This window comes from Prionailurus bengalensis, chromosome A2, assembly GCF_016509475.1.
Source record: "Prionailurus bengalensis isolate Pbe53 chromosome A2, Fcat_Pben_1.1_paternal_pri, whole genome shotgun sequence".
In the NCBI taxonomy this organism is placed as follows: Eukaryota; Metazoa; Chordata; class Mammalia; order Carnivora; family Felidae; genus Prionailurus; species Prionailurus bengalensis.
In genome coordinates, this window is record NC_057348.1 from 54626108 (window position 1) to 54653995 (window position 27888).

Sequence of the window (27888 nt, forward strand, 5' to 3'; positions counted from 1 at the left end):
GGCGTCTGTCAGGCTGCCTTCCGGTTTCGGTGCCGCGCAGGCGCGCCTGCCGAGCGTCGAGCAACCGATGGAGATGGCGGCCGCGGCTGGGTGAGGGACCGCAGAGGCCCAGAACCCCGGCGGGAGGAGCCGACGGGCCTGCGTGCCAGGGGGAGCGCGGCCGGGTACAGAGGGCCGGGAAGGGTCTGAGTGGCGGAAGCTCGGCTCACCTCAGGAACAGAGACGGGCGGGCCGTGCGGGTGTGGGAGGTATGCGGTTGTGGTGGGTGTGACGTGCTTGGTGGGAGATGTGGCTTTCGGGCCGTGAGTTTCGCCTGCATTGTGCTTGCGACGATTGGGCTCTGTGTGATTGTGTGGTTACGTGGGGGCGTGCACAGTTGTGTTTGGCTATACGGCTGAGGGTGCGTGAGCGGTGGTCTCCCGATTGCTTGCGTTTGGTTCCCTGGTTGTGTGAGGTTGAGGCGTTTGGGTTCTGAGTTTGTGTAGAGTCGTTTGTAGCGTTTGGTGTGGCGTCTGTGCGCCGTGTCAAGTTGTCATGTCCGCTCTGTGGGGTCGAGTCTTTCATGTCGTGTGTGGTTATGCGACCTGTGCATAATCGTGTTGAATTGTGTGGAGGGTGTTGTGCGCGGTCGAGGCCGTGATGAGTGCGACTGTGGGATGTGTAGTCTCTGCGGCATGTAGCCGTGTAGCATTCATGCTGGGCGTATAATTTCAGGATATGTAGGTATAATTTTTATTTTTTACGTGGTGTGGGTCGAGAGGGGCTTGCACATGTTACGGTTGTGGGGTCTGGCTTCGTGGTTTGTAGATTTATTTGGTTGTGGTGTGTGTTTGGTTATGCGATTTTAGAGTTCGGTGAGGCATTCATTCATTCACAAATGAAGCTTTCTTGCGTTTCTTCGTGGTAGGTGCCAGGGAATGTGCTAGACCCTGGGGTAAGGTGGTGGGAAAAGCGCATAGTCTCTGCCCTTACAGAGCTTAGAGCCTTCTGTACTTAGTTATTTTATGTACTCGTGATTATAAGTTGATACGAGTGCTGTCCCACGGGAGAATGCCTCAAGTGAGAGGCATTTCCTTGAGGAAGCAAGGTTGGGTTGAGATGTGAAGGGTGTGTGTGTTTGATTTGTGGTTGTTAGGGTGAGTGCCTGGGAAGGAAAGGAGCTTTTAGAGTCCCCGCATCCCATAACCACTTGCTGGGGAGGAAACTGGAACTGCTATTTCAGTGACCGTCTGGAAAAGGGGCTGAGATCTGGGTGTATATAGTCGTGGGGTTTCTTAGAGGGGAAAAACCAGGGGCCCGGTGTTTCATTTGCTTATTTTCTGGGTCATGGCTACCCTTCGGCTTTGAGGACCAGGCATTCCGTCCTCACAGGCCCTCTGAGCAGGCCTATCCGAAGCTGAGAGTCATACATTTCCTCTTACTCTCTACTGCGGTTTGTGACCACAGGTTCTTGGGGAGAAATTTCTCTGCTTTTGTGGAATGGTTTTATCTGGATTCTCCCAAGGCTGGGTGTTTTTCTGAGGTGACATTGGAAGTGACTTTGGCATGGCCCAGTAAAAGTGAAAATGTAACCTATTAAGCCCTGGATGTCTTAAGCACTAAATCCTTTTATTTTTGAAGCAGTGAGAACATTAGGCTGGCTTTTCAGCTGTCGTTTATTGACTTATAAAACCCACTGTGTTCACTGTTGAAAAAGTACAAATATAAAACACAAAATAGATTTTTCTTTTTACCACTGGATTAAAAAAAGTTTTTTTTTAAACATTTATTTATTTTTGAGAGACAGAGAGAGAGAGAGCGAGAGCACAAACAGGGGAGGAGCAGAGAGAGGAGACACAGAATCCGAAGCAGGCTCCAGGCTCCAGGTTGTCAGCACAGAGCCCGACACGGGGCTCGAACTCACAGATCTCGAGATTATGACCCGAGCTGAAGTCAGCTGCCTAACCAACTGAGCCACCCAGGCACGCCTTACCACTGGATTTTTAGTGCTCCTCCTTAGACTAAGGTTGGGATTTTTGTTTGGTGTGGTTTTAGCTTTGCTTTTGTTTTTTAGGGCAAACACTATCTCTTTTTCTCCTTGCATTTTGAAACATTTTTATTTATTAAAAAAATTTTTTAAATGTTTATTTTTGAGAGAGAGACAGAGTGTGAGTGGGGGAGGGGCAGAGAGAGAGAAGGACAAAGAATCCAAAGCAGGCTCCAGGCTCTGAGCTGTCAGCACAGAGCCCTGTTCGGGGCTTGAACCCACAAACCGTGAGATCATGACCTGAGCCGAAGTCAGATGCTTAAATGACTGAACCACCCAGGCGCCCCACTCTTTGCATTTGTGATGTAAGTATATGTGGTTGAGTAAATGACCAAGGTAAAGAGTCAAAAATTTCTGTGTGTGGGGGCGCCTGGGTGGGGTAGTCAGTAAAGCGACCGACTCTTGATCTCGGCACAGGTCATGATCTCACTGTTGGTGAGTTTCAGCCGTGTCGGGCTCTGTGCTGATGGCACAGAGCCTGCTTGGGATCCTGTCTCTCCTCTGCCCTTCCCCCAGTTGTGCTCTCTCTTTCTCAAAATAAATAGACTTAAAAACAAATTTCTGTGTGTTGGCAAGTACTTCAGACATTTCCTCAGTGGCTGAAGTGGCATACAAATTATGGAGTTGGACCAACTGAAGTGCATGTTAGAGAACTGCCTGGGTTTTGTGTTTGCTTTTGAAGTTGAATTTTCTTATCTTCAGGAATCTGTGCTTCCTACTTCAGCGAGTTGCCATTGTCCAGTGATGTTCTCAAATCTTTGAAGGTTTTGTATTTCAGTGTAAGGGTTTGAGAAGGCAGTTTGTGTTCTGAAACTTGCAGTGAGCAAACATTAAATAATCTTGTTGAGCGTTGAAAAGAGCAAAGAAAATTCTCAATTGCTGCTAATTTGCCTGAATTGCCTCTTTTCTGTCCCTTCTTTCCTGTTTCAGAGCTTCTCCTACTCCAGAGAGGAAACCTCATCCAGAGCCATGATACCACTTTCCCGTCACCTGTGTGCCGCTTGGTTAAGCTAATGCTGTGAGAGCACTGGTCCCTTGTGGAGGAATCAAGCTGACTCTTGGCATGAGGGGTTGAGAGGGACACTGCTATGGCTTCTCTGGATGACCCTGGGGAAGTCAGGGAGGGCTTCCTTTGCCCTTTGTGCCTGAAGGACCTGCAGTCCTTCTGTCAGCTTCAGTCACATTATGAGGAAGAGCACTCTGGGGAAGACCGTGATGTCAAAGGGCAAATTAAAAGTAAGAGGCGTGAGTTTTTTGCCTATCCTGTTCTGTCCTTGGGAGCTTTAACTCATGGGATGGTTTTCATTAGCTTCCATGATCCCACCAGAAGGTGATAAACAATAGTAAATTAATAATAATAGTAGTGAACGTATATCTAATGCTTACCATGTGCCAGGCATTGCTCAGAGTCTTCCCCATGAATTCACCTCATTTAATCCTCATGATACCTATCGGACTGTGGGACCCCATTTTACTGTTGAGGGTACTAAGTCACAGAGAAATTAGGTGACTTGCCTGAAGTCACACCGTGAGGTAGGGCGTGGCTTTGAACCTAATAAATGTAATCACTGTGCTCTCTGCTGTCTCGCTAGACTGTTTGAATTATCTAATTGCCAGCCTGTGAGGAATATGGAGTGGAATTTCTTCCCTTAGCTCTGAAAGTGGAGGCCCATTGTGTATCCATTACTCTGTTACAAATTCAAGCCTTCCTGCCATCCTTCCTTCTTCAACTATACCTTGTCCTCTGCAGCCCAGGAAAAGGAAGGTCAGAGTTGAAAAGCAAGGAGAAACAACCTAAAAAGTTAAACTTGGTTTTTGAGCTTCTCAGGCCTTAGGTTGTAGAGAGTCACAGAAAGGATTTTTTCAAAGCAATTTTAACCATACATAGTGTTCATTTCTGGAATTCAGATTCTAACTCCTAAATATGATGCCAGTATTCTGGAACTCACTTTCCTAGTGATTCAGCTAATCTGCTTCTCCTAGCTGGCAGCATTTCTGAAGGCAGCGAGATTACAAAGGCCTGGATGTGTATTGACAATTCTGTGTTGGGTGGGAGAGAAGGGGATGATCATATATTTCTAAATGGACTTTGGCCTCCACACATGCGAGTCACATGCACCCTGTAATGAAATAGTCCCTCTCCATGTCTCACTTTTCAGTTCAGAAAAAATTGTTGAAAGCATTATCATTTATTACCTCTTTCTAACCACATGACAAAGTCAAACATTTTCATAATCCTGAGGGCTGTGATAAATAAGGTGTCTGTAGAGGCTGGAGCAGAGCCATAACTGTTAGCAAAAAAAAAAAAAAAAAAGTTTTGTATTTTGTCGTTTTCAGAGTTCCTTTATAAACATCGTTATTTCATTTGATTCTTCCAGCAACTCTGCAAGATGGTGGTTGGTTTCATTCTACAGAGAAAAAGTGAGGCTCAGAGATGTTGAGCAACTTATCCAAGGTCACACAGGAATTTATAGAGGTAGACTTTGACCCCAGGTCTTCTGTCACCTCTGAGTCTAGTGCTGCTCTTTCCATTTGGCATCACTGATGATACCAGACCCTGTGTTCCAATCACAGCTTGCCCTGCAGCTAGAATGCAAACAAAAACTGCTCATCTAAGTTTCTTTGGACAGCTGGAGCACCTCTGTGACCTTTAATGAGCATCCAGTCTGAGTGTCAGCTGTCATATACCGTGATGTCACTAAGACTTTGATGCTAGTGGGTTCAGAAGTTAGACAATGTCTTCATTTTCCTGTGGTAACCCATTTATTAGAGGAAAAACATTTAAGGTTACGTAGGGAATAATAGGTGTGAGAATCCACTTAAAGAGTAATAGAGATTTTATGAGTTGTGAAAGAAACTTGAAAGAATTCTCTTGTGTTTTTCTTTGTTTTCCCCCTATCTCTACCTCAGAAGACCTAAGAAATTGAGTTAAGCATTTCTTTAGTACTAATGAGCATTTCTTCAGTCAGGAAGGATATCTTGCTTCTGTGGGAGTTTTCTGTGTTTTGGAACCAGGAAAGTAAAGTTTTAAAGATTGACATCAAAGATTTTTGAGAAGTCCTTTGAAAAGCATTTGGTCTTTTGGTTCTTAGACATTTTATGACATTGCTGGTTTTGTCAAGTGAAATATTAAAGCCAAAAGAGCAAACCTTGATACCAGGTGTTGGAGGTGGTTTAAGAAAGAAAATATAAACTTGTCATTAAGTGGTCAGTGAGTTTGGGCCCCAGCCCTGCTTCAGCTTCAGTTTAGCACATGTACAGTAAGTATAAGAAAAGGTAATTGAAAATTACCTGTGGCTTTTGCTTTGTGTGTGTGTTTTTTTTTTTTAGTAGTTTTTTTCCCTCTGCTTTGTGCTTTTAAAGATATATGGGATTGTTCTTAATTGGCCTCCTCTTGAAGGGCTATACCTGGGAAGGTGGCCAGTGCGTTCTTCTATTCTCTTCTATCCTAAAGCGGTTAAATTACATGGACTTGCCTGTTTAACTGGACACAGCTTAGTTTTGTTTGCAGAAGTGAATTTGTGTCTGCTAACTCCAATTGCCTGTCTGCTAACCCTTTGTTTACCGTTTTCTGTTTTCTCTCCCCTATTGTTAAGAATATCATCTGGTGGACCTTATTTTTCCAGGTGGAGAAAGCCATCTCAGAGTGACCGATAATCAGGGAATTTGCTTATTAGCTTGACCGCCTAACAAAGACATATATATATAAGCTTAACACTTTCTCCCTCTGCCTGCCAGCCCCTCCATATCTGCATTTCCCTAGAGTTTTGAAAAGCTTCGGTAGTTTTTTTTTTTTTTTTTTAATTTTTTTTTAACATTTATTTATTTTTGAGACAGGGAGAGAGACAGAGCATGAATGGGGGATGGTCAGAGAGAGGGAGACACAGAATCTGAAACAGGCTCCGGGCTCTGAGCTGTCAGCACAGAGCCCGACGCGGAGCTTGAACTCACAGACCACGAGATCATGACCTGAGCCGAAGTCGGCCGCCTAACCGACTGAGCCACCCAGGCGCCCCAAGCTTTGGTAGTTTTTAATGTTGTTCAGGTAACAGCAGTTCAGAAGTCAGGGAATTCCATGAAGTAGTGATCTATTAAATGTAAAAGAAATTACATTTTGTGTTAAACCTCGTATTTTCTACTAGATTCTAGTGGCAGTAAGGGATAGTCATCCAAGACTTAAGAACATTAATGAGAGCAACTTAGGATCAAGAATTCTTTTTTCCCACCAGTTGATTGTTCTCCTTCAACAGCAGGTCCTCTTAGCACAGGGGGCAGAACCCCTGTTCTGTGGAGGCATAGTTTTTGAGTTGTGCTGACCGGGGAGAGCTGGGGTTCTCATTTCAGACAGATGGGGTTTCCACTTCCAGCACTGCTGCCTTATAAGCTCTGTGATCTTGGGTGCAGGAAGTTTCCCCCTCTTTGATGTCATGTCCTCATTTATAAGTAGGGATACCACCTGCCTCATAATGTTGTGAGCATGAATTGGCCTAATGTATTTGAAAGCACTTTGTGCCTGGTACATGCAAGGAATCAATCCAGGAAACGTTCATTTTCTCTTGTTACCAAGTCTGGTTCCCTTTGCTTATGTTGTAGGTGTTATATCTGTTTCTTGAAGCTTTTTGTCAGTGTCAGCACACATGCATTCATTAAGTGAGTGGGGGAAGAAGAACTCTATGTACAGATAAGCATTATGGGGAGCACCAGCCCAGGTGTTGGTTTACTTCCATCCTGGAAGTAAATAAGAAGTGTTTCCTCATGAGTCCATAGAGTAAATAAATTAATACTGTAGAATTTAACTTTAAAAACTTTGTTTTAATTTAAATATACTTTACAAATAAGTTTTTTTTTTAATTTTTTTTAACGTTTATTTATTTTTGAGACAGAGACAGTGCATGAACGGGGGAGGGTCAGAGAGAGAGGGAGACACAGAATTTGAAACAGGCTCCAGGCTTTGAGCGGTCAGCACAGAGCCCGATGCGGGGCTCGAACTCACAGACCGTGAGATCATGACCTGAGCCGTAGTCGGACGCTTAACTGACTGAGCCACCCAGGTGCCCCTACAAATAAGTTTTTAAGTGCAATGCAGTAAGATTTGAAAAATGTATATACCCATGTAACCACCTCCCCAATTAAGATCTAGAAAAAAAAATTTTCCATTTCCTTGGTCCCCTCATTGAATTTGGCTTTAATACTTTTATTTAATTGGGCTCTTAAATTTGGCAACAACTAGTAATGTAGCTACATACTGGCTACATAAACCAACTTACTGCTAATACTGACTAGTGAATGGATTGCTCTGGGGGTTTATCATTGCAGTTTGTTTGGGATCCAAAAATTTTCAAATGAAGTATAGTCATTTCATCACTTTTTGTGTTTGAGATTTCCCTTGACTTTGTGCTAGATGTTCTTTGTGGACTCATTTATGGTGTTTGTTTGATTTTTCCAGGTCTTGTCCAGAAGGCTAAGAAAGCCAAGAACAGGCTGTTGAAACGAGAAGGAGATGACCGAGCAGAATCGGGGACACAGGGCTATGAGTCTTTCAGCTATGGAGGGGTTGACCCTTACATGTGGGAACCCCAGGAACTTGGTAAGAAATTCTGTTCCTTCATTCAGCAAATGTTTGAGCATCTTTATGTCCTAGGTGATGTTTTAAGAGTTGAGGAGGCATCAGTAAACCAGAGGCATCAGTAAACCAGAATGGTCTAAACTCACGGTCCTTATGTCCCAGTGGGGGGCGAAAATGGACCAGAACGAGCCCAGCACCTACTTTGTGTTAGGCACTGCATTAAATGCTTTACACGTGGACTCATTTAATCCTCACTGCACTTGATGGGGACCTTCCCAGAATCAAACAGCTAAGCAGCTACAGAAATGAGATAGGAATCCAGGTGTTTGACATCAGCTCCGGCATTGACTTGGCTGTCTCCTCTCACGTAGTAGATTACCTGTCTGGCAAGAGGCACTCACTGATTTGTGCAACTTAATTTTCGAAACACATAATTATCATACCATCTACTGACTTTTAAAATAATCATCTTTTTGGGTGATGAAAATGTTCTACACTTTATTTCGGTGATGGTTGGTTGTACAACTCTGAATATACTAAAAACCATGGAATTTGTGTGCTTTAAATGGTGAATTGTATGTCCATGAATAATAACAGAGCTGTTACCAAAACTGCCATGTGGTGTTGAACTAGCTAATCTTACATGTCCTTTAACTGTTGAATGATAATAAATTTAATATAACATTTTATGTCCATGCAATAGATAAATAATGATTTACTCATGAGGCTCTATTAACTTTCATATTTATTATCTTCAGCACCTTTCACAAAAGCTTTGTGAGCTGTAAAGGGTAGTGATGCTCATTCCCATTTACAGATGAGGAAATAGGCTGTATGAAGGGAACTGATATTTATCCAGGGTCATCTACTGTTTTCTTCTTGTAGGGCCACTATGGAATGCTTCTTTTTGGATGAGAAAAATCTTAGAACTGCACTGTCCAATAGGATAGCCACTAACTACATGTGGCTATTTAGATTTAAATAAATTAAAATCAAGTAAAATTTAAAATCACTTCCTTAGGGACGGCTGGGTGGCTCAGTTGGTTAAGTGTCCAACTCTTGATTTCAGTTCAGGTCATGATCACGGTTATAGAACTGAGCTCTGAGTTGGGCTCTGTGACAGTGCGGAACCTGCTTGGGATTCTCTCTTCCCTCTCTCTGCCTTTCCCTCAATTGTTGCCTCTCTTTCTTTCTCGCTCTCAAAATAAATAAACTTAAAAAAAAAGTCATTTCCTCAATCATACATTAGCCACTTTTCAAGTGTTCAATCTGCACCTGTGGCTAGTGGCTGCCAAAGTGGAGAATGGGAACATTTTCATCATGGCAGGAGAAAATGGCTTTAAAAATAATAGTATACAACGTAACACTGTCTGTTAATTATATTTACATAAAAAAATAAAATTAAAAATTTCAAATCAACGTGTGTACACCTAAAACTAATATAGCATATGTTAATTATACTTCATTTTTACAAAATAGTAATTATACATATGAGTTAATATGAAAGTATGTAGGAAAATTTGTGGATTCTTATTAGCTTTTCAATAGCCCGTTTTATTAATTTGCCTGTTTTCAACAACCGACGAAGTCAAAATTGTGGAAGGTCAAGAGAATGGCAGATTTTAGAAGTTCATATTTAGGTCATCCCTAGGAATTTGAAATTAAATTTAACTAGATGTTAGAGAGTATGGTAGGGGAGAAAAGAACGAAGATGATGCAGAGGGTAGCATGTGAGAAGCTCCAGGTAGGGTCCAAGGTATAAATGAACCGGCCATGGTTGAGAAGAGGAGGGGGACTGCGTGCTGGGGGGGTGGGGCCAGGTGAAGGGGAAGGGTTGGTGTTTTGGAAGAGGGAATATTTCAGATCTGCTGAGACAATAAGCTACTTGATTCCATTTGTGTGAGAATGTTCATCCTGGGTCTTTGCTGCTGGACTGAGCAAGGTATCAGTTTAACTGGCTCCTCCTGTGGCTTCTGTTAGCATTTACATTTTGGGGACTATTTTGAGAAGGACTGTTTTGATTCTGATGAAAAACCATAGTGTACCAACTTTGGAAAGTACAGAAAAGTGTGAGAGATTTTTAAAAATTGCCCATAATGTTAGTGTCCTTTTTACTGAACAAAAATTCATGTGCCAGACAGCGCTCTAAGGGCTTTATAAATTTTAACTTTTTAATCCTCCTAATAACTCTGTGGAGCAAGTACTATTCTTATCCCCATTTTATAGATGAATGCTCCCAAGTTACAGAGATGTTAAGGAACTTGTCTAAGGTCGCACAATGTGTGGCAGAATTGAAACTTGAGCACAGGCTGGCTCCGGTTCAGGCTCTTATCCACTGTACTCCGAGGTCTCTGGTATTGTACTCTGTGGCCTCCAAGGTAACCATGGTTAATTAACATTTTAGCAAATTTGTTTCCATTTGTTTGTCTTTGAATTTTTAGTAAGACTCTAAACTAGAATTTCTACTTGCGTGTAAAAGTCATTGAGGATAAGCAGCAAGGGAGAGGGGCTCTTTCATAGGAATGACAGGTCATTTGTCTCCCCATCTCCTCTCCTTCTAGGTGCTGTGAGAAGCCATCTTTCCGACTTCAAAAAACACCGAGCTGCCAGAATTGACCACTATGTTGTTGAAGTCAATAAATTAATAATCAGGTTAGAGAAGGTAAATTTTGTTGTTTTCAAACCTTTTTTTTCTGCAAGTGTAACTTTTCTGGGAGAAAAGAATTCTATTTCTACAGTGTGTACCATGTATGTTGTATCTATCTGATGCTGGCAGAGAAATGCCCCATCTAGAGCTCACCTAGAGAGGTGCAGAGGACCTGCTTGGGCAGGTCTAGCTTGGGCTGGTTTTATTGAAGGACACGGCCCCGGATGACAGACTTGCCACATAGCCAGGCTTTCCTTTTCCTTTCTCTGAAGCCTACTTGGCTGCTGGAAAACCTATCTGCCTTCAAATTATTTCCTCTTTTGGGTGTCCCAAGTACAAACACGCAATGGGGCATGGTGTGTGATACTTGATAGCAAACTGAGAAACTGGTGACAACGTTTGTGAGGACTACTCAGCCAGGGCCAGTGTTAGTGTGGGAACTTCTTAACTGAGCCTTCTTGTCCTGTAGTACCAGAGTGCATCTTCAATACCGCAGTCATTTTTTTTTTTTTTTAATGTTTGTCTATTTATTTTAAGAGAGATAGAGAGTGAGTGATCAGGGAGGAGCAGAGAGATTGGGAGAGAGAGAGAATCCCAAGCAGGCTCAACACTTTCAGCATGGAGTCCCGATGTGGGGCTAGAACTTAGGAACTGTGAGCTCATGTCCTGAGCCAAGATCAAGAGTCAGACACTTAACCAACTGAGCCTTCGAGACACCCTAATACCACAGTCATTCTGTTCTACTCTGACCCTAGAAATGCTTGCTGTGTATGACCTGGATTGTGTCGTGGGCATGGTAGCACCTGCAGGTATAGTTCTTGATGTGTACTCTGTAGGACAGAAATATGTGGCCAGTTTCATTGTCCAGGAGGACCATGGAGAATCAGGAATTCTCCATTGCTTTCAATAGCCACACCCACCACATCTTGGCCTACCCCTGCTTATTGCTTAAATGGGAAGCTGACAATAAAGAGATTGGAATCAGGTCACGGAAAGGGAGCTGCCTTCCAGATGCAAAGCTAATACTCTGTCTCATGCAAAATTGCTTTTGTGGCTTTGTAGGGTTGGTGATGACAAATGAGACTTGAGAAATGAAGATGTGCAAATTCCCGCTTGATGCCTTTTGCCTGTGGAAAGTGTGTACATCACCTGTTTAACTCTGTTTGCACTGTTTTCTCTTTGTCAGCTCACTGCATTCGACAGAACGAATACCGAGTCTGCTAAGATACGAGGTAACTCCAGAATTTTGCTCACATTCATTCTGTTTATCTTTCTTCCTGATCACACCTCTTTTTTAAAAATGGCTTGTTTTTCTGTTTGATTTTTGTTTTGTTCTTCCCAAAGCAATAGAAAAGTCAGTGGTGCCTTGGGTCAATGACCAGGATGTTCCTTTCTGTCCAGACTGTGGGAATAAGTTCAGCATCCGTAACCGCCGCCACCACTGCCGGCTCTGCGGGTCTATTATGTGCAAGAAGTGTATGGAACTCATCAGTCTCCCTTTTGCAAGTAGGTAACGTGGAGGCGGTGCCCTGGACCCTGATCTCCTCTTGTGACTACCTTGTTTGCTGATCACCACTTAGTGATTTTTTGAACATTTCTGTCTGAGTTAATGTTCTATGGGATCTTCATCCATTCACTTACTGACTCCATGAAGCCTGCTATAGGCTAGGCATTGCCAGGGCCCAGGGATACAATGGTGGATAACAAGGGCTGGCAGACTTTTTCTGTAAAAAATCAGATGGTAAATGTTTTAAGCTTTGTGTGATACAGGCGGTCTCTGTGACATTTCTTTTTCTTTTTTAAAAAATTTTTAATGTTTTTATTTATTTTTGAAGGAGAGAGAGAGAGAGAGAGAGCATGAGTGGGGGAGGAGCAGAGAGAGAGGGAGACACAGAATCTGAAGCAGGCTCCAGGCTCTGAGCTGCCAGCGCAGAGCCCGATGTGGGGTTGGAACTCACAAACTGTGAGATCATGACCTGAGCCGAAGTTGGAGGCTTAACCGACTGAGCCACCCAGGTGCCCCTCTTTGTCTTTTTTTAAACAACCTTTTAAAAACCATACTTAGCTCAAGGGCCATACAAAAGCAGGCTGGTCTTGGTTTGCAGGTCATGTTTGCCTACCTCTGGTCTTTAAGACATCATCCATTCTCCCAAAGGGTCTAGCATCTAGCAGAGGATACAGACTTACAAACAAATAATTGCTTTATAAAGAGATAAGTACTATGAGAGACATTGTGTCAGACACTCAAGAGAGCTGACCCAATTGTGGTCAGCCCTGCTTGGAAGTGGAGCTTGTAAGAGAAGGTCTTAAAATATGAGTACCAGGCTGTCCTTCCTTTTGAGGTTAAAGTCACAAACCGTTCACTGTCATATAGAACAGACTGTAACATCATAATATGAGAGACACTGAGTGCTGGGGAGATCAAGAGCATGGATGTTCAGGTTTGGGAGGTGATGTTCGAGAAGAGCCTTTAAGATAATCAGGATTGCAAAGAGAGCAGGAGGGAACCTGGGTAGAGTGAAGAGCAGGAGCAAAGCTGTGGAAAGGCCCTGAGGAAGGTTAGTAGATGAGCAAGTAGAATAGTTGGGGGAGTGTAGAGGACACATTTGAGAATTATGGGGACGGTGGCTACAAGGTTTGCTTGAACCAGAGGATCAGAACTCTGAGTCTCAGCTAGTTAAAAGTTGTTAAAGATGATCTCCTGGGCTTTGGGCCAGTTCTGGGACATTTATTTTTTTATTTATTTTTTTTTTCAACGTTTATTTATTTTTGGGACAGAGAGAGACAGAGCATGAACGGGGGAGGGGCAGAGAGAGAGGGAGACACAGAATCCGAAACAGGCTCCAGGCTCCGAGCCATCAGCCCAGAGCCCGACGCGGGGCTCGAACTCACGGACCGCGAGATCGTGACCTGGCTGAAGTCGGACGCTCAACCGACTGCGCCACCCAGGCGCCCCCAGTTCTGGGACATTTAGTGTGGTTTTGCAACCCTGGAGAGTTCTGCTAACTCTGCATGTGCTGTTGGCTACAGAGCATCTGGGCAACATGGGGCAGAAGCAGATGTTTCCTCTGTCCAGTTCTCACAGTCAGCAGGCACACATTACCTTGATACCTTCCCTTTCTCCCTGAGACTGACTTTGTGTCTCACCTGAGACTTCATAAGCTATGTTTTTGGGACACTATTCACCTTTCTTGTCTTGAGCTAATTAATCAACATTTACTGGGCAGCTGCTATGGGGTAGCCTTGTTGTATATATCGGGTTACAAGTATGAAAGGGCAATTCCTACCATCGTAGAGTCACAGATTCATAGAACAGCCCTGGGTATACATAGAACTGTCATACTGGGACAAAAGTGGAGAGTGCTCTAAGAGGGATGATATGGTAGGAACTGATAGGAAGGGCAGATTTTTTTTTTTTTTTTTTTTTGTCTCAAGGAATATAGGGCTTCCTTTGTCTCAAGGAATATAGGGCTTCCTGAAGGATGTGCCATTCGAGCTGAGCTTTGGAAACGGTAGGAGTCAGATGTTTGGAGGCGGGGAAGTCTGTCAGGACAGTCTAGGGATTAGATTGGTTGGAGGCAGAGCAAATGGAGGAGGGCAGTTAGGGTCAGGTTAGGAATGGGCCTCAGAGCCTCAAAGAGACCTTCCTAGACTGTGTGGCTCTTTCCTGGCTGGCAGTGAGAGTCTCTGCCACCGCAGAGCCTGACCCCAGGACGGCAGAGGTCTGGTGCTTCTTGCCAATAGACACAGCCTGTATCAGCACCTGTGGCACTCCCCTCTGTTGTGAGCACTAGGGTGATTGGAGTCTGCGGGCTCACAGCTGCCTGTCCTGTGTTGTGCTTTACAGATAAGCTTACCAGTGCCAGCAAGGATTCCCTGAGCACCCACACCAGCCCCAGCCAGTCACCCAACAGTGTCCATGGCTCCCGCCGGGGCAGTATCAGCAGCGTGAGCAGTGTAAGCTCTGTCCTGGATGAAAAGGATGACGACCGGATCCGCTGCTGTACACACTGCAAGGACACGCTACTGAAGAGAGAGCAGCAGATTGATGAGAAGGAGCACACCCCCGACATTGTAAAGCTGTATGAGGTGACTCACTGTGTGCGGTCCTGGTCTGATGCAAGATGCAGATTTGGCTGTTAATTATGTACACGCCTGCACATTTTGGAGATGCTTTGGGAAGTTGTTCCTCTGAATCACTTTTAGTCTCTGCCAAAGGGCTATAGTGTGATTTCCTAGCTAGGGCCCTGGGTAATTCACAGAGTCATTGGGGGTGTGTTGCAACAACCTCGTTCCCTCTCCCTTCCTTGCCTACTTGAAAGCAGGAAGTTGGAGACTTTGGTGGCCTAGGGGCAAAAGGAAGAAGGATGGTTGCCGTGGGGTGTGGGCAGGATTTGGGGGTGAGGGCAGAAGCTGGAGCAGGTGGTAAACAGTGGGCCAGAGGAGTCTTGGGAAACTCACTTGGAAGCTTCAGGCTTTGTGAGTTTGAGTGACTGCCCATGAGCATAGAGCTTCCCCTTTAAAAAAAATTTTTTTATGTTTATTTTTGAGAGAGAGACAGAGTGTGAGTGGGAGAGGGACAAAGAGAGGGAGAGACACAGAATCCAAAGCAGGCTTCAGGCTCTGAGCTGTCAGCACAGAGCCCAATGTGGGGCTCAAACCCATGAACTGCGAGATAGAGCTTCCCCTATTAAGTCCATTCAGTTGCCTCAGCTGTCGTTACCACCAGCAGTCCCAAAACACCATTGGTAGAAGCTCACTTTGAGAGGAACGTAGTGTAATGAAAAATGGGATTTAGTGTCAGCCTGGGGGTGAGACTGCCTCAGCCTCCCAGTGGCCAGGGGGACCTGCAGGCCAAGGAGAAATTGCCAAGTGAAGGTTTCGCAGGGAGGTGATAGGAGATGGGGAGGAGATCAGCCTGGGCAGCAGAAGCAGCTCATGCACAACCCTGAGCAGAGGAAGAGCGTATAGGTCTTCTCGACTTACAATGGGGTTACATCCTGATAAACCCAACCAAAGTTGAAAATATCCTAAGTCAAGAATGCATTTAATACATCTCACCTACTGAACATCATAGTTTGGCCTGGCCTTAACCGTGCTGGGAACACTTATATTAGCCTCCGGTTGGGCAAAATCCTCTAACAGAGACCTATCTGATAATGAAATGTTGAGTGTGTCCTATAACTGTTGAATACTGTACCTGGAAGTGAATAACAGTGCTTGTAAGGGTATTGGGTGTTGACCCGCGTGATCGCATGGCTGACCTGTAGCTGCTGCCTGCTGCCCAGCTTCGCGGAGGGAGCGTCAGACTGCATGCCACTAGCCTGGGAAGTGATCTAAATTCAAAGTCCCAAGTACAGTTTCTGCTGAATGCCTATCAGTGCCTCACACCATTGTAGAGTTGAGAAATCATAAAGTCCAATAACCGTTGTAAGTCGGGGACTGTCTATATATTGTCTGATGATCACTGAATGGTCACTGTTAGCAGTTCTGCAGGTCATAATGGCTGTGTTTCTGGAGTCACCATGAAAATACTTAGACTTCTACTAGAAATGGTGTTAATGAAACCCTGTACTGAGCTGCAGGTGTAGCCATTATCCATTCTGTGTATGGAGTTCGTGACCTGATAACTCATTTTTGTAAATAGCCACTGTGCTTTTCCTTCCTTCATCTTTGAAGTGAGCCCTGGCAATGCCTTTTGCTGGTATCTTTCATCACCTGGCAGAGGAAGAATGTAGCAACCAGTTCCTTTCGTCTGCCTTGGTAAACTCATTGGCTTGTGTCCTGGAAGGCCTTGCTCCCTGCAAAAACATCCGGTAAAAAGTTTTGTTGTCACTTTCCTTCCTGCAAGATTTACTGCTTCTAAAGGAGGTCTGTAAATCAGGAAATTGATAACAGTAAAAACAAACAAAAAGCACTCTCTGCATATTTCTATATTATAAAACTGTACGTATTATTTTTTTTTAATTAAAAAAATTTTTTTTAAGTAGGCGCCATAGCCAGTATGGGGCTTGAATTCACAACCCTGAGAATAGGAGTTGCATGCTCTTACTCTTACTGACTGAGCCAGCCAAGTGCCCTGAAAACTATAGATTTTAAATGCCTCTCTATTGATAACAGTGTAACTTTTCTGTACCTTGAAAGCACCACTCACTTCTTTTTTGTTCTTAGAAATTACGACTTTGCATGGAGAAAGTTGACCAAAAAGCTCCTGAATACATCAGGATGGCAGCATCATTAAAGTAAGCTATTCCTCTGTTTTTCTAATTCAGTGATGACTGTTTTCTTGCCTTTAGGGCAGCCCCTCGGTAGCTGAAAATGAAAATCTTAACTCTGGCTGTGCTTTTCTTCTGTGAGCAACTGTGGAGAATCTTTGTCATATCTGTATAGTCCCATGTAGCCATGTTCAAGTGACTCCAGTCATTTTTCTTTTTAATTTTTTTTTTTAATGTTTATTTATTTTTGACAGAGACAGAGACAGAATGCGAGTGGGTTGGGGGCAGAGAGAGAGGGAGACCCAGAATCCAAAGCAGGCTCCAGGCTCTGAGCTGTCAGCACAGAGCCTGACGCAGGGCTCGAACTCACAAGCTGTGAGATCATGACCTGAGCTGAAGTCGGACACTCAATCGACTGAGCCACCCAGGCGTCCCGTGACCCCAGTCATTCTGATTGAGCAGGTTCATAGGCCCCACGGCCAAGTATGGCATCTGGAGGTGAGCAAGGACAGTATTCCTCATGCACCTGCCTAGCTAGATGCTACTTCAGGGTGGCATTGAGGTGTCAGGACTTAGAGCAAGCATTTCCTTTAGAGCAGGGATTGGCACATTTTAGCTAATGGGCCAAATCCAACCTGTCATCTCTTTCTTTTTTTTTAAATTAAGATATAATTCAGACACCAAAAAATTCACCCTTTTAATGTGTACAATTCAGTGGTCTTTAATATATTTACCAAGTTGTACAACCATCATCTTAATTCTAAATCATTTTCATCAGTCCAAGAAACCCCATACCCATTAGTAGTCACTGCTCATTTCTCCTCTCCCTGGCAGGCACTAGTCTGCTTTCTGTCTATGGATTTGCCTATTTTGGACATTTCATATAAACGGAATCATAAATATATATGATCTTTCATGTCTGGCTTCTTTCACATAGTGTAATGTTTGCAAGGTTCACTCCTGTGGTAGCACATGTTAGTGTTCCATCCCTTTTGTGTGAATGCGTTTGTATGGATAGACCGCATTTTGTTTATCCATTAGTCCGTTGATGAGCATTTGGGTTTTTCCACTTCTGGCTGTGATGAGTAATGCTTCAGTGAATATTCATGTATAAGTATAAGTCTTTTTGTGGACATACAATTTTATTTCTTTTGGGTATATACGTAGGTGTGGGGTTGCTAGGTCATATGGTAACTCTGGGTTTTAAACTTTTTGAGGAACTGCCAGACTGTTTTCTTAAAATGATTGCGCCACTTTATATTTCTACCAGCAGTGTATGAGGTTTCAGTTTCTCCATATTCTTGCCAACGCTTGTTATTGCCACTTGTTTTTATAAGTAAAATTTTATTGCCACGTAGCCATGCCCATTTGTTTGATTATAACTACAAACTACAGCAGCAGAGTTGAACAGTTGTGACAGAGACTATCTGGCAAAGCTAAAAATGTTTATTATCTGGCCCTTTACAGAAGAAATATGCTGACATTTTCTTAGGAGCATTGCCTCTTCTGTAGGTTAGTGATATGTGAGCTGGAGTTTGAAGTGCTACCATTAGAATCGGATCCCCACAGTCTTTCCCCAATCTGCAGGGAAGAAAATTATGGCATCCAGTGCTTTCGATTTGAGAATTATCTGCCTTTGTTTTTATTTACCCACTTACTGTGGCAATATGTTATAGTGTCCCCACAAGCAAAGCTTGGCTTTTCCTTCATGACGTCAGTGACTACGTTCTAAGTCTATCGTGTGGGTCTCACATGAAAAGAAAATTAACCTTTTCATTTACAAGGTCCTTAAGGAATTTCTTGACTTATGAGTCTGTAAATGTCTGACTTACAAAATACGAATGGCTAAACCCAGTTGGTTTGTGGCAAAAAATATCCTTTCCCTTGCATGTCTCCCTGCCTCTGCTGTTGCTTCAGGGCTCTTCTTCCAGTCCCTGTTCCCTCCCCCAGTGTTCGCCAGTCCACAGGGAAGGAAAAGAGAGGTGGGAGGGAAACACAAAAGAAAGAAACCATTGCAGACCACCTCCATTTCCCCCAGTCCTAGCACCTGGATGTCTGTAGCCTCTGGCAGAAGACAGTGTCAGGGGAGGAAACCCTTGTTTCTCCAGCCCTCTCAGCCTCCACTGCGCCTTCTCTTCTATTTGCACCTTCTGTACCCCATTCTTCCTCTTTTCATTCCAAGAATGAAGAACGGCAGGAAAGGACACATTTTCGTTTCTACCTGCAGTTCACTGAGCAGTTTCGATCCGTGGAGCATATATCCTTCCTGTGAGTAGGTTGGGAGAAGCAGCTCAAGTCATGCTGGTATATAGCTCCCCTAAATGGAAACTCGTTGGCTTGGAGCACCTGTCTCATGCTCTCTTCCTCCCTGGAACTTACTGGAATGAACACCTTCCTCCCACCTGTGCCCATTGGTTTGAAATCATGACAGGATTATCTTCTTCCTGGATCCCAGCAGGGAGAGCTGTGTTCCTGGCGGTCTGAGCTGGCACTAAACTTTGTCTCATGATGTTGTTACCCATGAGGCTCCTGTCCCTGAGTCTGTTGTTTTTCTTGCTTTGTGCCTCAGACACGCTTGTGGGTTAATGGGCCTCCCCATCCAGCTGGGGAACTGCCATTGCTCAACGTGTTTCCAGATGTCTAACTCTTACTCCTTCTCCAAAGATTGGTTCTAAAGGGCTTTAGGTGAATTTTACTCCCTCATTCATTCGATGGATACTTATTGAACACTACCTACGTGCCAAGTGCTATTTTAGGTGTTGGGACTGTAGCAATGAACAGTGAAGACCGTGTCCACTGTTATAGAGCTTCATTATCATGGGAGCACAGGCCATAACCAATTGAAAAAGTCATGAACAAGATAACTCCAGACGTGATAGGTGCTCTGTGGGAAACATGTTGGTTGATGTGACTGAAAACCTTGGGAGTGCTTTCAGATTTGGGCCAACCTTGTTATTTTCCACATGACTTGGAGATACCAAGACGAAGTGGATGCATCCTCAATTCTGGTCTGATGTTCTTTTTGCAAACTATGCAGTTTGAGATGATGAAACCACCTTATTGGATCCTCTAGTTACAGCGCACAGCAAGATTTTTCCAGCTCACACTTTCTCGTAGATGATAAACTAGGTCAGCGCCTCAGTCCTTTCTGTTTATTTCACTTAAATTGCTGCTGCCTCAGAAAGGGGGTTGAATGGCCATTGCTGAGGCTGCATTAATAGCTGCAAGGTCCTTGAAGTGTTTCTGTTTTCAGTGGACATGGATGAAGCTTGGCCATGTCCTAGTTCCTGAGGATATAAAAATGAAAAGCCATCATTATTGCACTTGGATTTTGGGCCTGATGGGGGTGACAGACTTGTAAATGAACAGTTCTAAGATCACATGATGACTGCTATTGTTCCTTGGAGTTAAGTGGAATTAAGCCACCTCTGGCCTTCTCTGAAGTCGCCTGCTCCACCCTGGGTACTCCTCCCTTCTTAATTTGGAGTCAAAGTGCTTTTCTCATGTAGGGAACAATTGTTCATGAGACCCAGGGGCATGGGGCAATTGATCTAATGCTGTGCTGGGTATCACTAGGTGTTGAACGGTCTCCCTGTGTAGTCTGAGTGAGAAAAGCCAGGTGCTTTTTCCTCTGATGTGGTGTAGCCAACTTATTTAGTAAACCACTTCATATATCTTACTAGGTATAATGAAATTGTTTAGGGAAAGTAGGCTGAAGTAGATTCATTTGCATTTATTTTGGTGACGAGTGTAAGAGCTAGTCCTTAGAGGCCTAGGCACAAATCTGTTCCTGTGGTATCTGCAGACTAAAAGAACAGAAAGCAGCTTCCACGTGATTAGCACTTATATTTAGAAGAGGAATGAGCCCTGCATTATATACAGAAGTCTGAGATAATACCGCTTGGAGAGAATTAGCTGTGTCTACCTTTGTAAGGCCTTAAACCTTTAGAGCCCTTTTACACAATGCTCTCCAGTAAGCGTGATGAAACTTGGATTAAACATTTCTGTGATTTCTTCTTAGTGCTGGGGAGACCACCTACAGTCTGGAACATGCCGGTGACCTTCGAATAGAAGTGCAGAAAGTGTATGAGCTCATAGATGCTTTAAGGTAAGGTGATGTTTGACTCGCTGCCTTGAGTGGAGGAGATACGGTTTCAATGAGGGAGGTGGGTGGCTGGCAGGCCTGAGGCCACCCGGAGTCCTGGGGAGTATGTGTGAGGAGCCAGCTGAGGGTAGGCGCCAGCTGTGGCTCTCAACACGTCTCAGTAACTTGGTTAAGGCTTCTAATGTTCCTTATTATTAAAGAAATAGGAACTGATTATTGACACCATCTTTGTGCCAACCATTGGTTGTATCCACATCTCATTTATTGGACCAAAGTTACCCGGTGTGGTAAGGATTAATATGCTCATTTTGTAGGTGAGAAAATACACCACAGCTGGCAAAGTGATGGAGCCAGGATAGGAAGCCAGATTCTTTCTGCTGGTCAACAGCTGCTTTTTAACCATGGACTTACTGTTGGGGTTAAATCAGCCCTTTGAAGTGTAGAAAGTATAATGATTTAGAGGGAGAACTGAGATGGGGCAGCCTTGTCCATCCGTCTGTGCAGGACTGGCTATGTAATTTGCGGACCTAGTGCAAAATGACAATGCAAGTCCACAGTAGGGATTATTAGGAAGTTTAAGACTGTGACAGCAGAATATTAAACCAGGCCCTGGCTACTCCCTCATGAAGTTGGCCCTACATGTGTGGCCAGTCCCTTAATGGGTGAGTGTTGGTTGTTTACCCTGTGCTGTGCTGGGGGCCTTGGGTACAACCACAGGGTAAGAAACGGGCTTTGCCTTAAAGGACACTTCGTGAAGTCTTTAACCTGTTTCCTCCACGGATGGTTCTGGCATGAAAGCCTGGCAGCTCAGAGATTGCTCCCTTGTTTCTGGGGCTAGCAATGCTTGTTACATTGATATGTTTGTTCCATTTCAGTAAGAAGATCTTAACCTTGGGCTTGAACCAGGACCCTCCACCACATCCAAACACTTTGCGGCTGCAGAGGATGATCAGATACTCAGCTACGCTTTTTGTGCAGGTAAAGCCATCTTGGGGTGATAGGAACGTCTCACTTGCCTTCCCTGCTTTTCTGCCTCTCAGAAGGCAGACCGTGCCAAAGGCTTATTTCCTATTTGTACACTTATTTTTTAAAATTATAAATACAGTCATGTCACACTTAGAGAAAAATCTGGACTACAAAGAAGGGTAGAAACTTCTTAATTCTATGTCCCCAGGACCATGACACATCATTCTGGCATATTTTCCTTTTTTTTCATTTGTATTTGTTATATAAACACTTACGATTAGTACATATTTGCAAATTTATGTTTTCTCTTTTTAACACTGAATTTTGTATCACAAACACTTTTTACATAGTCTTTGTTTAAACAGCTGTCACTTGAATGGCTACAGAATATGACTTTGCATGCACCATCCTTTACTCACTCTCCTTTCACCGGGTATCTGATAGATTCCCGTGTTTTGCTTGTATGAATACTGCCTGACAAACATACTTATACATGCCATTTCTTCCTCAGGATGAGCTCCTAAGGGACTCTTCCTGGGCCATTGCTTGGGAGGAGACAGCTGATTGTTCACAGACTGACTCACCCTGGGAGGTTAGAGCAGAGTTGTTTCTGCCTCAGCACACCTCTTGGAAGGGCCACAGCCACTGGGGCTGCATGATAGGGTGATCTACTAGAGCCCTGTTGGCTTAGTTTTCCAACACCGTATTGCAGAGAAGTGGGCTCTTTGTCCTTTTTTTTTTTTTTTTTTTTTTTTTTAACGTTTATTTATTTTTGAAAGACAGAGACAGAGCGTGAGGAGGGGAGGGGCAGAGAGAGAGAGAGGGAGACACAGAATCCAAAGCAGGCTCCAGGCTCGGAGCTGTCAGCGCAGAGCCCGACACAGGGCTGAAACTCACAAACCACAAGATCCTGACCTGAGCCGAAGTTGGACATCTAACTGACTGAGCCACCCAGGCGCCCAGGCCCCTTGTCCTTTTCATTAGTGGTGTATTCAGCAGTCATGCGGTGAGTGCCTACTGTGTACCAGGCAGTGTTCTAGGTGCTGGGTGTCCTGCCATGAAAAAAGACACTCCTGTTCTTGTAAAATTTACTTTCTAGATGGGGATAGACCAGAAGTAACTAAAATATATAGCTTAGAAGATAGTGAAAAGTGCTGTGGAGAAACATAGAGCAGGGAAGGGGTAGCGGGCGTGCATGGGGCTCAGATGGAGGCTTACAAACAGACTTCATTAGGCTGATGTTCTTCCTAAAAGGATTAAAACATAAAATTGTCTGTGGCTTCCTACAGGAAAAGTTGCTTGGTTTGATGTCACTGCCAACCAGAGAACAGTTTGAGGAACTGAAAAAGAAAAGGAAGCAGGAAATGGAGAGGAAGAGGATCCTGGAGAGACAGGCAAGTGAAATGCTGCTGGCAGCCTCTTGGGCACAGAGGCTGCCCCAGGCTCCCAAGGGGTCCTCTGTGAGGTCGTGGTAAACCGCAACTTCTCGTGCTCTCCCGTTTGCATCTCTCTTCTGTTCTTTTCTGGCCTCTCCTCTGTAGATACCAGAATAGTTGTTTTTCTCCCCACGTCAGTCCTATATTTCTTCAGAGATTCTGCTGATTTTCTCCCATCCAGAATACCATGGAGGCTGCCAGTTCTCCCTGTAGCACAGATTTCAGGGGACCCAGACCTCAGGGAGCTCCTTGTAGAATGCTTTGGAAGATGCAACATTAAACAGAATAATGTGTGCATTTAATATTGGGTGAGATTCTAGTGTAGACGAGTGATACTAGACCTCACAGGTTTAAGACCAGCATGTGGCCAGTGAATAATCTAAGATAGAGAAAATCTTATCCCTTAACTTACTATTATTTATGAATTTATTTTTGAAAGCCAGGCCATGTGCCTCCTCTCCCCTAAAGCACACAAAGCATGATCTGACTTAGCAGTTGGATCCCTGAGTCCTGAGGTGGGCAGTTGGAGTCTCATCAGCACAGGGGCGGTGGGACCGTAGGGGCAGCTGATGATATGGCTGCTGTCAGCCTGGTGACTGTGTTTCTTCCCTTCGGCTTTGGTGTCTCCCCAGGCTGCCCTGGAATCCCAGCGAAGGCTTAAGGAACGGCGGAGTGACCTGGCGCCTCGTACGGCTAATGGGGAGGTGGCGTCCCTTCGAGGGGGGCCTGCCCCCCTGAGAAAGGCTGAGGGCTGGCTCCCGCTGTCTGGAGGTCAGGGGCAGAGCGAAGACTCAGACCCCCTCCTCCAGCAGATCCACAACATCACATCATTCATCAGGCAGGCCAGGGCCGCTGGGCGGGCGGACGAGGTGCGCACGCTGCAGGAGAATCTGCGGCAGCTGCAGGACGAGTACGACCAGCAGCAGACGGAGAAGGCCATCGAGCTGTCCCGGAGGCAGGCCGAGGAGGAGGACCTGCAGCGCGAACAGCTGCAGATGCTGCGTGAGCGGGAGTGGGAACGAGAGCGGGAGCAGTTCCAGGCCGCATCCCTACACACACGGACTCGGTCCCTGGACTTTCGAGAAATCCGGCCTTTCCAGCTGGAGCCTGGCAGGGAGCCTCGCACCCACCTTGCTTATGCTTTGGATCTAGGCTCTTCCCCAGTTCAGAGCAGTGCAGCTCAGAAGACTCCTTCGCCCGTCTCAGCTCTCGAGCCGGTCAGAGTGTGGTCTGGGCCCCCAGCCCTTGGCCAGGAACCCCTCCCCCAGAGCACCGTGTCACAGCAGAGTGAGCTGGCCTCTCTAAACCCCTTCGAGGAGGAAGACCCCTCCAGCCCCACAGCAGACGGCACTACCAGCCCTCCGGCTGCAGAGCCTGCCTCTGGCCCTTCAGCCTGTGTCCTCAAAGAATACAATCCTTTTGAGGAAGAAGAGGAGGAGGCCGTAGCAGGGAATCCCTTCACTAACCCAGACAGTCCAGCGCCCAACCCCTTCGATGAGGAAGATGAGTATCCCTGCCCGAGGCCCTCAAGCCCTCCTGTTCCTGGCAACCCGTTTGAGGAAGCCACCTGTACCAACCCCTTTGAGATGGACAGTGACAGTGGGCCAGAGGGCGAGGAGCCCATAGAGGAGGAGCTCCTTCTCCAGCAGATTGATAACATCAAGGCATACATTTTTGATGCCAAGCAGTGTGGCCGCCTGGATGAGGTGGAGTTGCTGACAGAGAACCTGAGGGAGCTGAAGCGCACCCTGGCTAAACAGAAGGGGGGCACTGACTGACCCCACTGACCGTGGGCAGGGCATCTTTGGGCCCAGGGCCTGGCAGGAGCCTGTGGAGCAGGGCAGGGCTGGTGGGCTCGGCGGGCGAGAGGGAAGGGGAAGGGTAACATCTAAGGTGTGCACACAGGTTAGGGCAGGGAATCTGCTGTTTCGTGCTGTGCACTTGGAGGTTTTTCCACTACAGTTGAATATTAGTAAAGTGGGAACCAGAACAGGAAGAATAAGCATTCATTTGCTGTATTTCCTGGGTTGGTTTTTTGTTACTTGTTTTTTGAATTGGGTTTTCCCTTTAGAAGGGATTTTAAATTTTCATTACCGACTATAACTAAATGCAGTTCTGCTGGGCAGTCTTCGTGAGTCCATGTGCTCCTGCCTAGTCTTTGGTCCTTATGCAGTATTATAGGGAAGCCTTAAATAGGGCACTTTGTTCAGCCAAGACAGACAAGGTGGATTCATTTAAACCTTTCTTTGGTCAGACAGAAGTCTGTCCCTATTAGGCTTCTTTCACCTGGGGCTTCCTCTGCCCTGCTGGGCACATCCCAACCCATGCAGTAGAAGGGGAGAGGTGCTGCATGAAGGCAATAGTTTAGACCCAGGAGAGCCCAGCACCTCTTTTTAAGAGGCGGTGGCAGGGGGTGATGTTTCACCAGGGTGTTTCCATACAATTTAAGTCCTTGGTTGTCTGTTTCAGGAAGTTAAACTTCCAGTCCCGGCTATCACTGGGTCTGACCGTGGGCTGTTCAGAAGATGGGAGTGGTTAACTTTTTGGTTGATGGAGGCAGTAGTCTTTGGGAGAAGAGTGTCTAGCCAAATGTTACTCTGTTGGAACTGAATAACTGATGGTATAATTGTCCCAGAGAAACCTCCCTCTAGAGCTTTGGTGAAATTATTCTGGCCTGGGCTTTTTCAGAGGGCCCAGTCTATAATTTAGGATTGTAATCAGGAAGCTTTTGTGGGACATTGCCAGGGCAGTGGAAACTTCCTTGAGTCAGAAGATAAAATAATTTTCAGGGCAAGTTGATCAGCCTTCTTCCTTTTTGGGTCATCCCGTCCTGATCTGGGCACCAGGGAGGTATTTTCCTACCAATGTTCAGTATTAAGAAGTGGAAATGTTTGAAGAGGCACAAGCCAGAATCATTCTGGTAGCACCACACTACTTGAATTCTTCATCAAGTAAGGGCAAAAAGGGAAATTGTTACTTTAGCTCTGGTGCTTTGGTTTACAGGAATGTAATCCTTACCTGACGTCTGACATCATGATACCCAAGTGTGCTCAGCTCTAGGTAGAGTTCCTGCAATTAGGCTTGTTGATTAATGAACAATAACTGACCACTAGTCACTTTATATCCCTTAACTAACTCTGGGTCATACTCTCACTGGTTACAGGTGTGAGAGCTGAGATTCCTTTTGTTACCTTCTGGGAAGACCCCTGCTGGTCTTGAGAATGTTTGAAAAACATTGTGGTTTAAAGGTGATCTGTATTTGTGTTGACACTAGTCGCATTTCTTTAGCATCTGTTGGATTTTTGGGCTGAGTGAAAAGATCCTGTATAGGGGTGTGGGAATGGGAAGTGGGTGGAGGGTGTGTGGAGGACACTGTTCTGTTTGCAAACAAAGGAATATGAGTGGATTGCTAATATCAACCAGTTACCAGCCTTGCTGATTGTGGGGGGGGTTGGGAAGTTGGCAACCAGGTCTGTAAGATGTTGCCTGGTACAGGCACCTTTCTTCCTTCTCATGCCCTTCCCGCTGTTATTATGGAGGGTTTCACAGATGGTTGGCATGCTCCCTGCTGCTCAGTCTGTCATTGCTCTCTGATTGAAGAGGAGGATACTCTCTGCACCAAAAAGCAGGTAGTTCCAGAAGCTAAATGCTGCTTTCCGTCATAATTACTTTTCTTATGAAAATATATCTCATAATTAGCTGGTGATTTCAATTCAGACTAGTTTACTGAACATACCCTTTTCCTGAAGTCAACCCAGGTAGCAATCTGTAAGTAACTAAGAGCATTAAGAACCACATACTTAAAAAGTTAAACTTAAAAACAAAACAAAACACTGAATATACTAAACCAAACTAAAACCTTCTGATGTGATTGAATTCTTCCATGGGTATATTCTTCCATTTAATTCTTCTATGGCTATATTCTATATAATCATAGACCTGACAGGAATTAGAATTCTCTATCCCTAACGTTTCCCAGAATTCACACAGGCACAAAGTTGGCTTTATAGAGATGAGTTATCATCAGGGTAAAGATGGCCTATGGATTGCAACCACAGCTTCAAGTTCTTACCTCATGTGAATATTTTACTCTTCCCGCAGTCTTTCAAGGCAAACCACTCCATCTCATGAGAAGATGAGCAAGTTTTTTTTTTTTTTTTGTCTTAATTATTCTTTTTAGTAATCTCTGCATCCAACATGGGGCTTGAACTCATGACCCCGAGATCAAGAGTCCCAAGCTCCTCCGACTAAGCCAGCCAGGCACCCCAAAAGTGAGCAAGTTCTTGATGCGGTGTTGGCAGATCTCCTTAGACAAAGATCATGTATGGAAGAGACTTTGGGGATTCAGATATCACATGAAGTTGGCCTTTGTTTTTACACCTTGTTTGTATTTTCCCATGTCTAATACACTAAGGACATTTACTAATAGTACTTGCAGCTCAATGTGTCTTTGCTGTTCAGATACTAAAGTGTACTTCTGAGTCATCATGAGCCAGGTGGTAGGTTGGACATTGGCATAATTAGATGCTGGTACTCAAAGGGAGAAGCTGGTCTCTTTACCAGGTCACAGAATGTGGTAGCAGATTGTACGGGTCATTTGATGGTGACAGCTTGAGGGTCATTGGTTTGCATGCACTACTCTGGGGCCTTGTATTGGAATCTTTTTTAAAAAAATAAAATAACAGATGTTAGTGGTTGGGTGTATGTGTGTGTATGTCCACATGTGTTGCAAGTAAGAATTACCAGATCTCTGCCCTCACCCCTTTCTAGATGACCATCTGAGTATCAAAAGATACTGGACAGAAGGTCACTGGGCTCTTAACGGGATAAATGTGGGTTCCACTTCTGTCCTTAATCCTGGTTATTCCTGCAGTGTTGATTAAATGAGCTGTTTCATGCAAGAATAGTGCCAGACCCTTTACAATCC

General features: G+C 44.8%; 1 protein-coding gene across 4 annotated transcripts; it reads left to right on the forward strand.

Moving 5' to 3' along the window:
- The first annotated feature begins 1 nt into the window (after position 1).
- On the forward strand, positions 2-27652 carry RBSN (rabenosyn, RAB effector). 4 transcript variants are annotated; one of them, XM_043588206.1, is made up of 12 exons: positions 2-90; positions 2957-3262; positions 7473-7613; positions 10154-10254; positions 11426-11471; positions 11584-11745; positions 14087-14328; positions 16411-16481; positions 20476-20562; positions 21435-21537; positions 22815-22919; positions 23594-27652. In XM_043588206.1, the coding sequence occupies exons 2-12, from the start codon at positions 3115-3117 to the stop codon at positions 24737-24739; spliced, it is 2352 nt and encodes a 783-aa protein (XP_043444141.1). In that variant the 5' UTR covers positions 2-90; positions 2957-3114; the 3' UTR covers positions 24740-27652. The 4 variants fall into 4 exon arrangements, with proteins under 4 accessions (XP_043444141.1, XP_043444140.1, XP_043444139.1 ...); XM_043588205.1 differs by having other exon boundaries at positions 54-164; XM_043588204.1 differs by having other exon boundaries at positions 80-248.
- Positions 27653-27888: the final 236 nt, after the last annotated feature.

Coding starts and splice junctions, on each gene's coding strand:
- RBSN (XM_043588206.1), top strand. CDS start 3,115: ATGGCTTCTCTGGATGACCCTGGGGAAGTCAGGGAGGGCTTCCTTTGC. Junction 16,482..20,475: donor AGGATGGCAGCATCATTAAA/GTAAGCTATTCC, acceptor ATTTCTTCTTAG/TGCTGGGGAGACCACCTACA. Junction 20,563..21,434: donor GAGCTCATAGATGCTTTAAG/GTAAGGTGATGT, acceptor GTTCCATTTCAG/TAAGAAGATCTTAACCTTGG.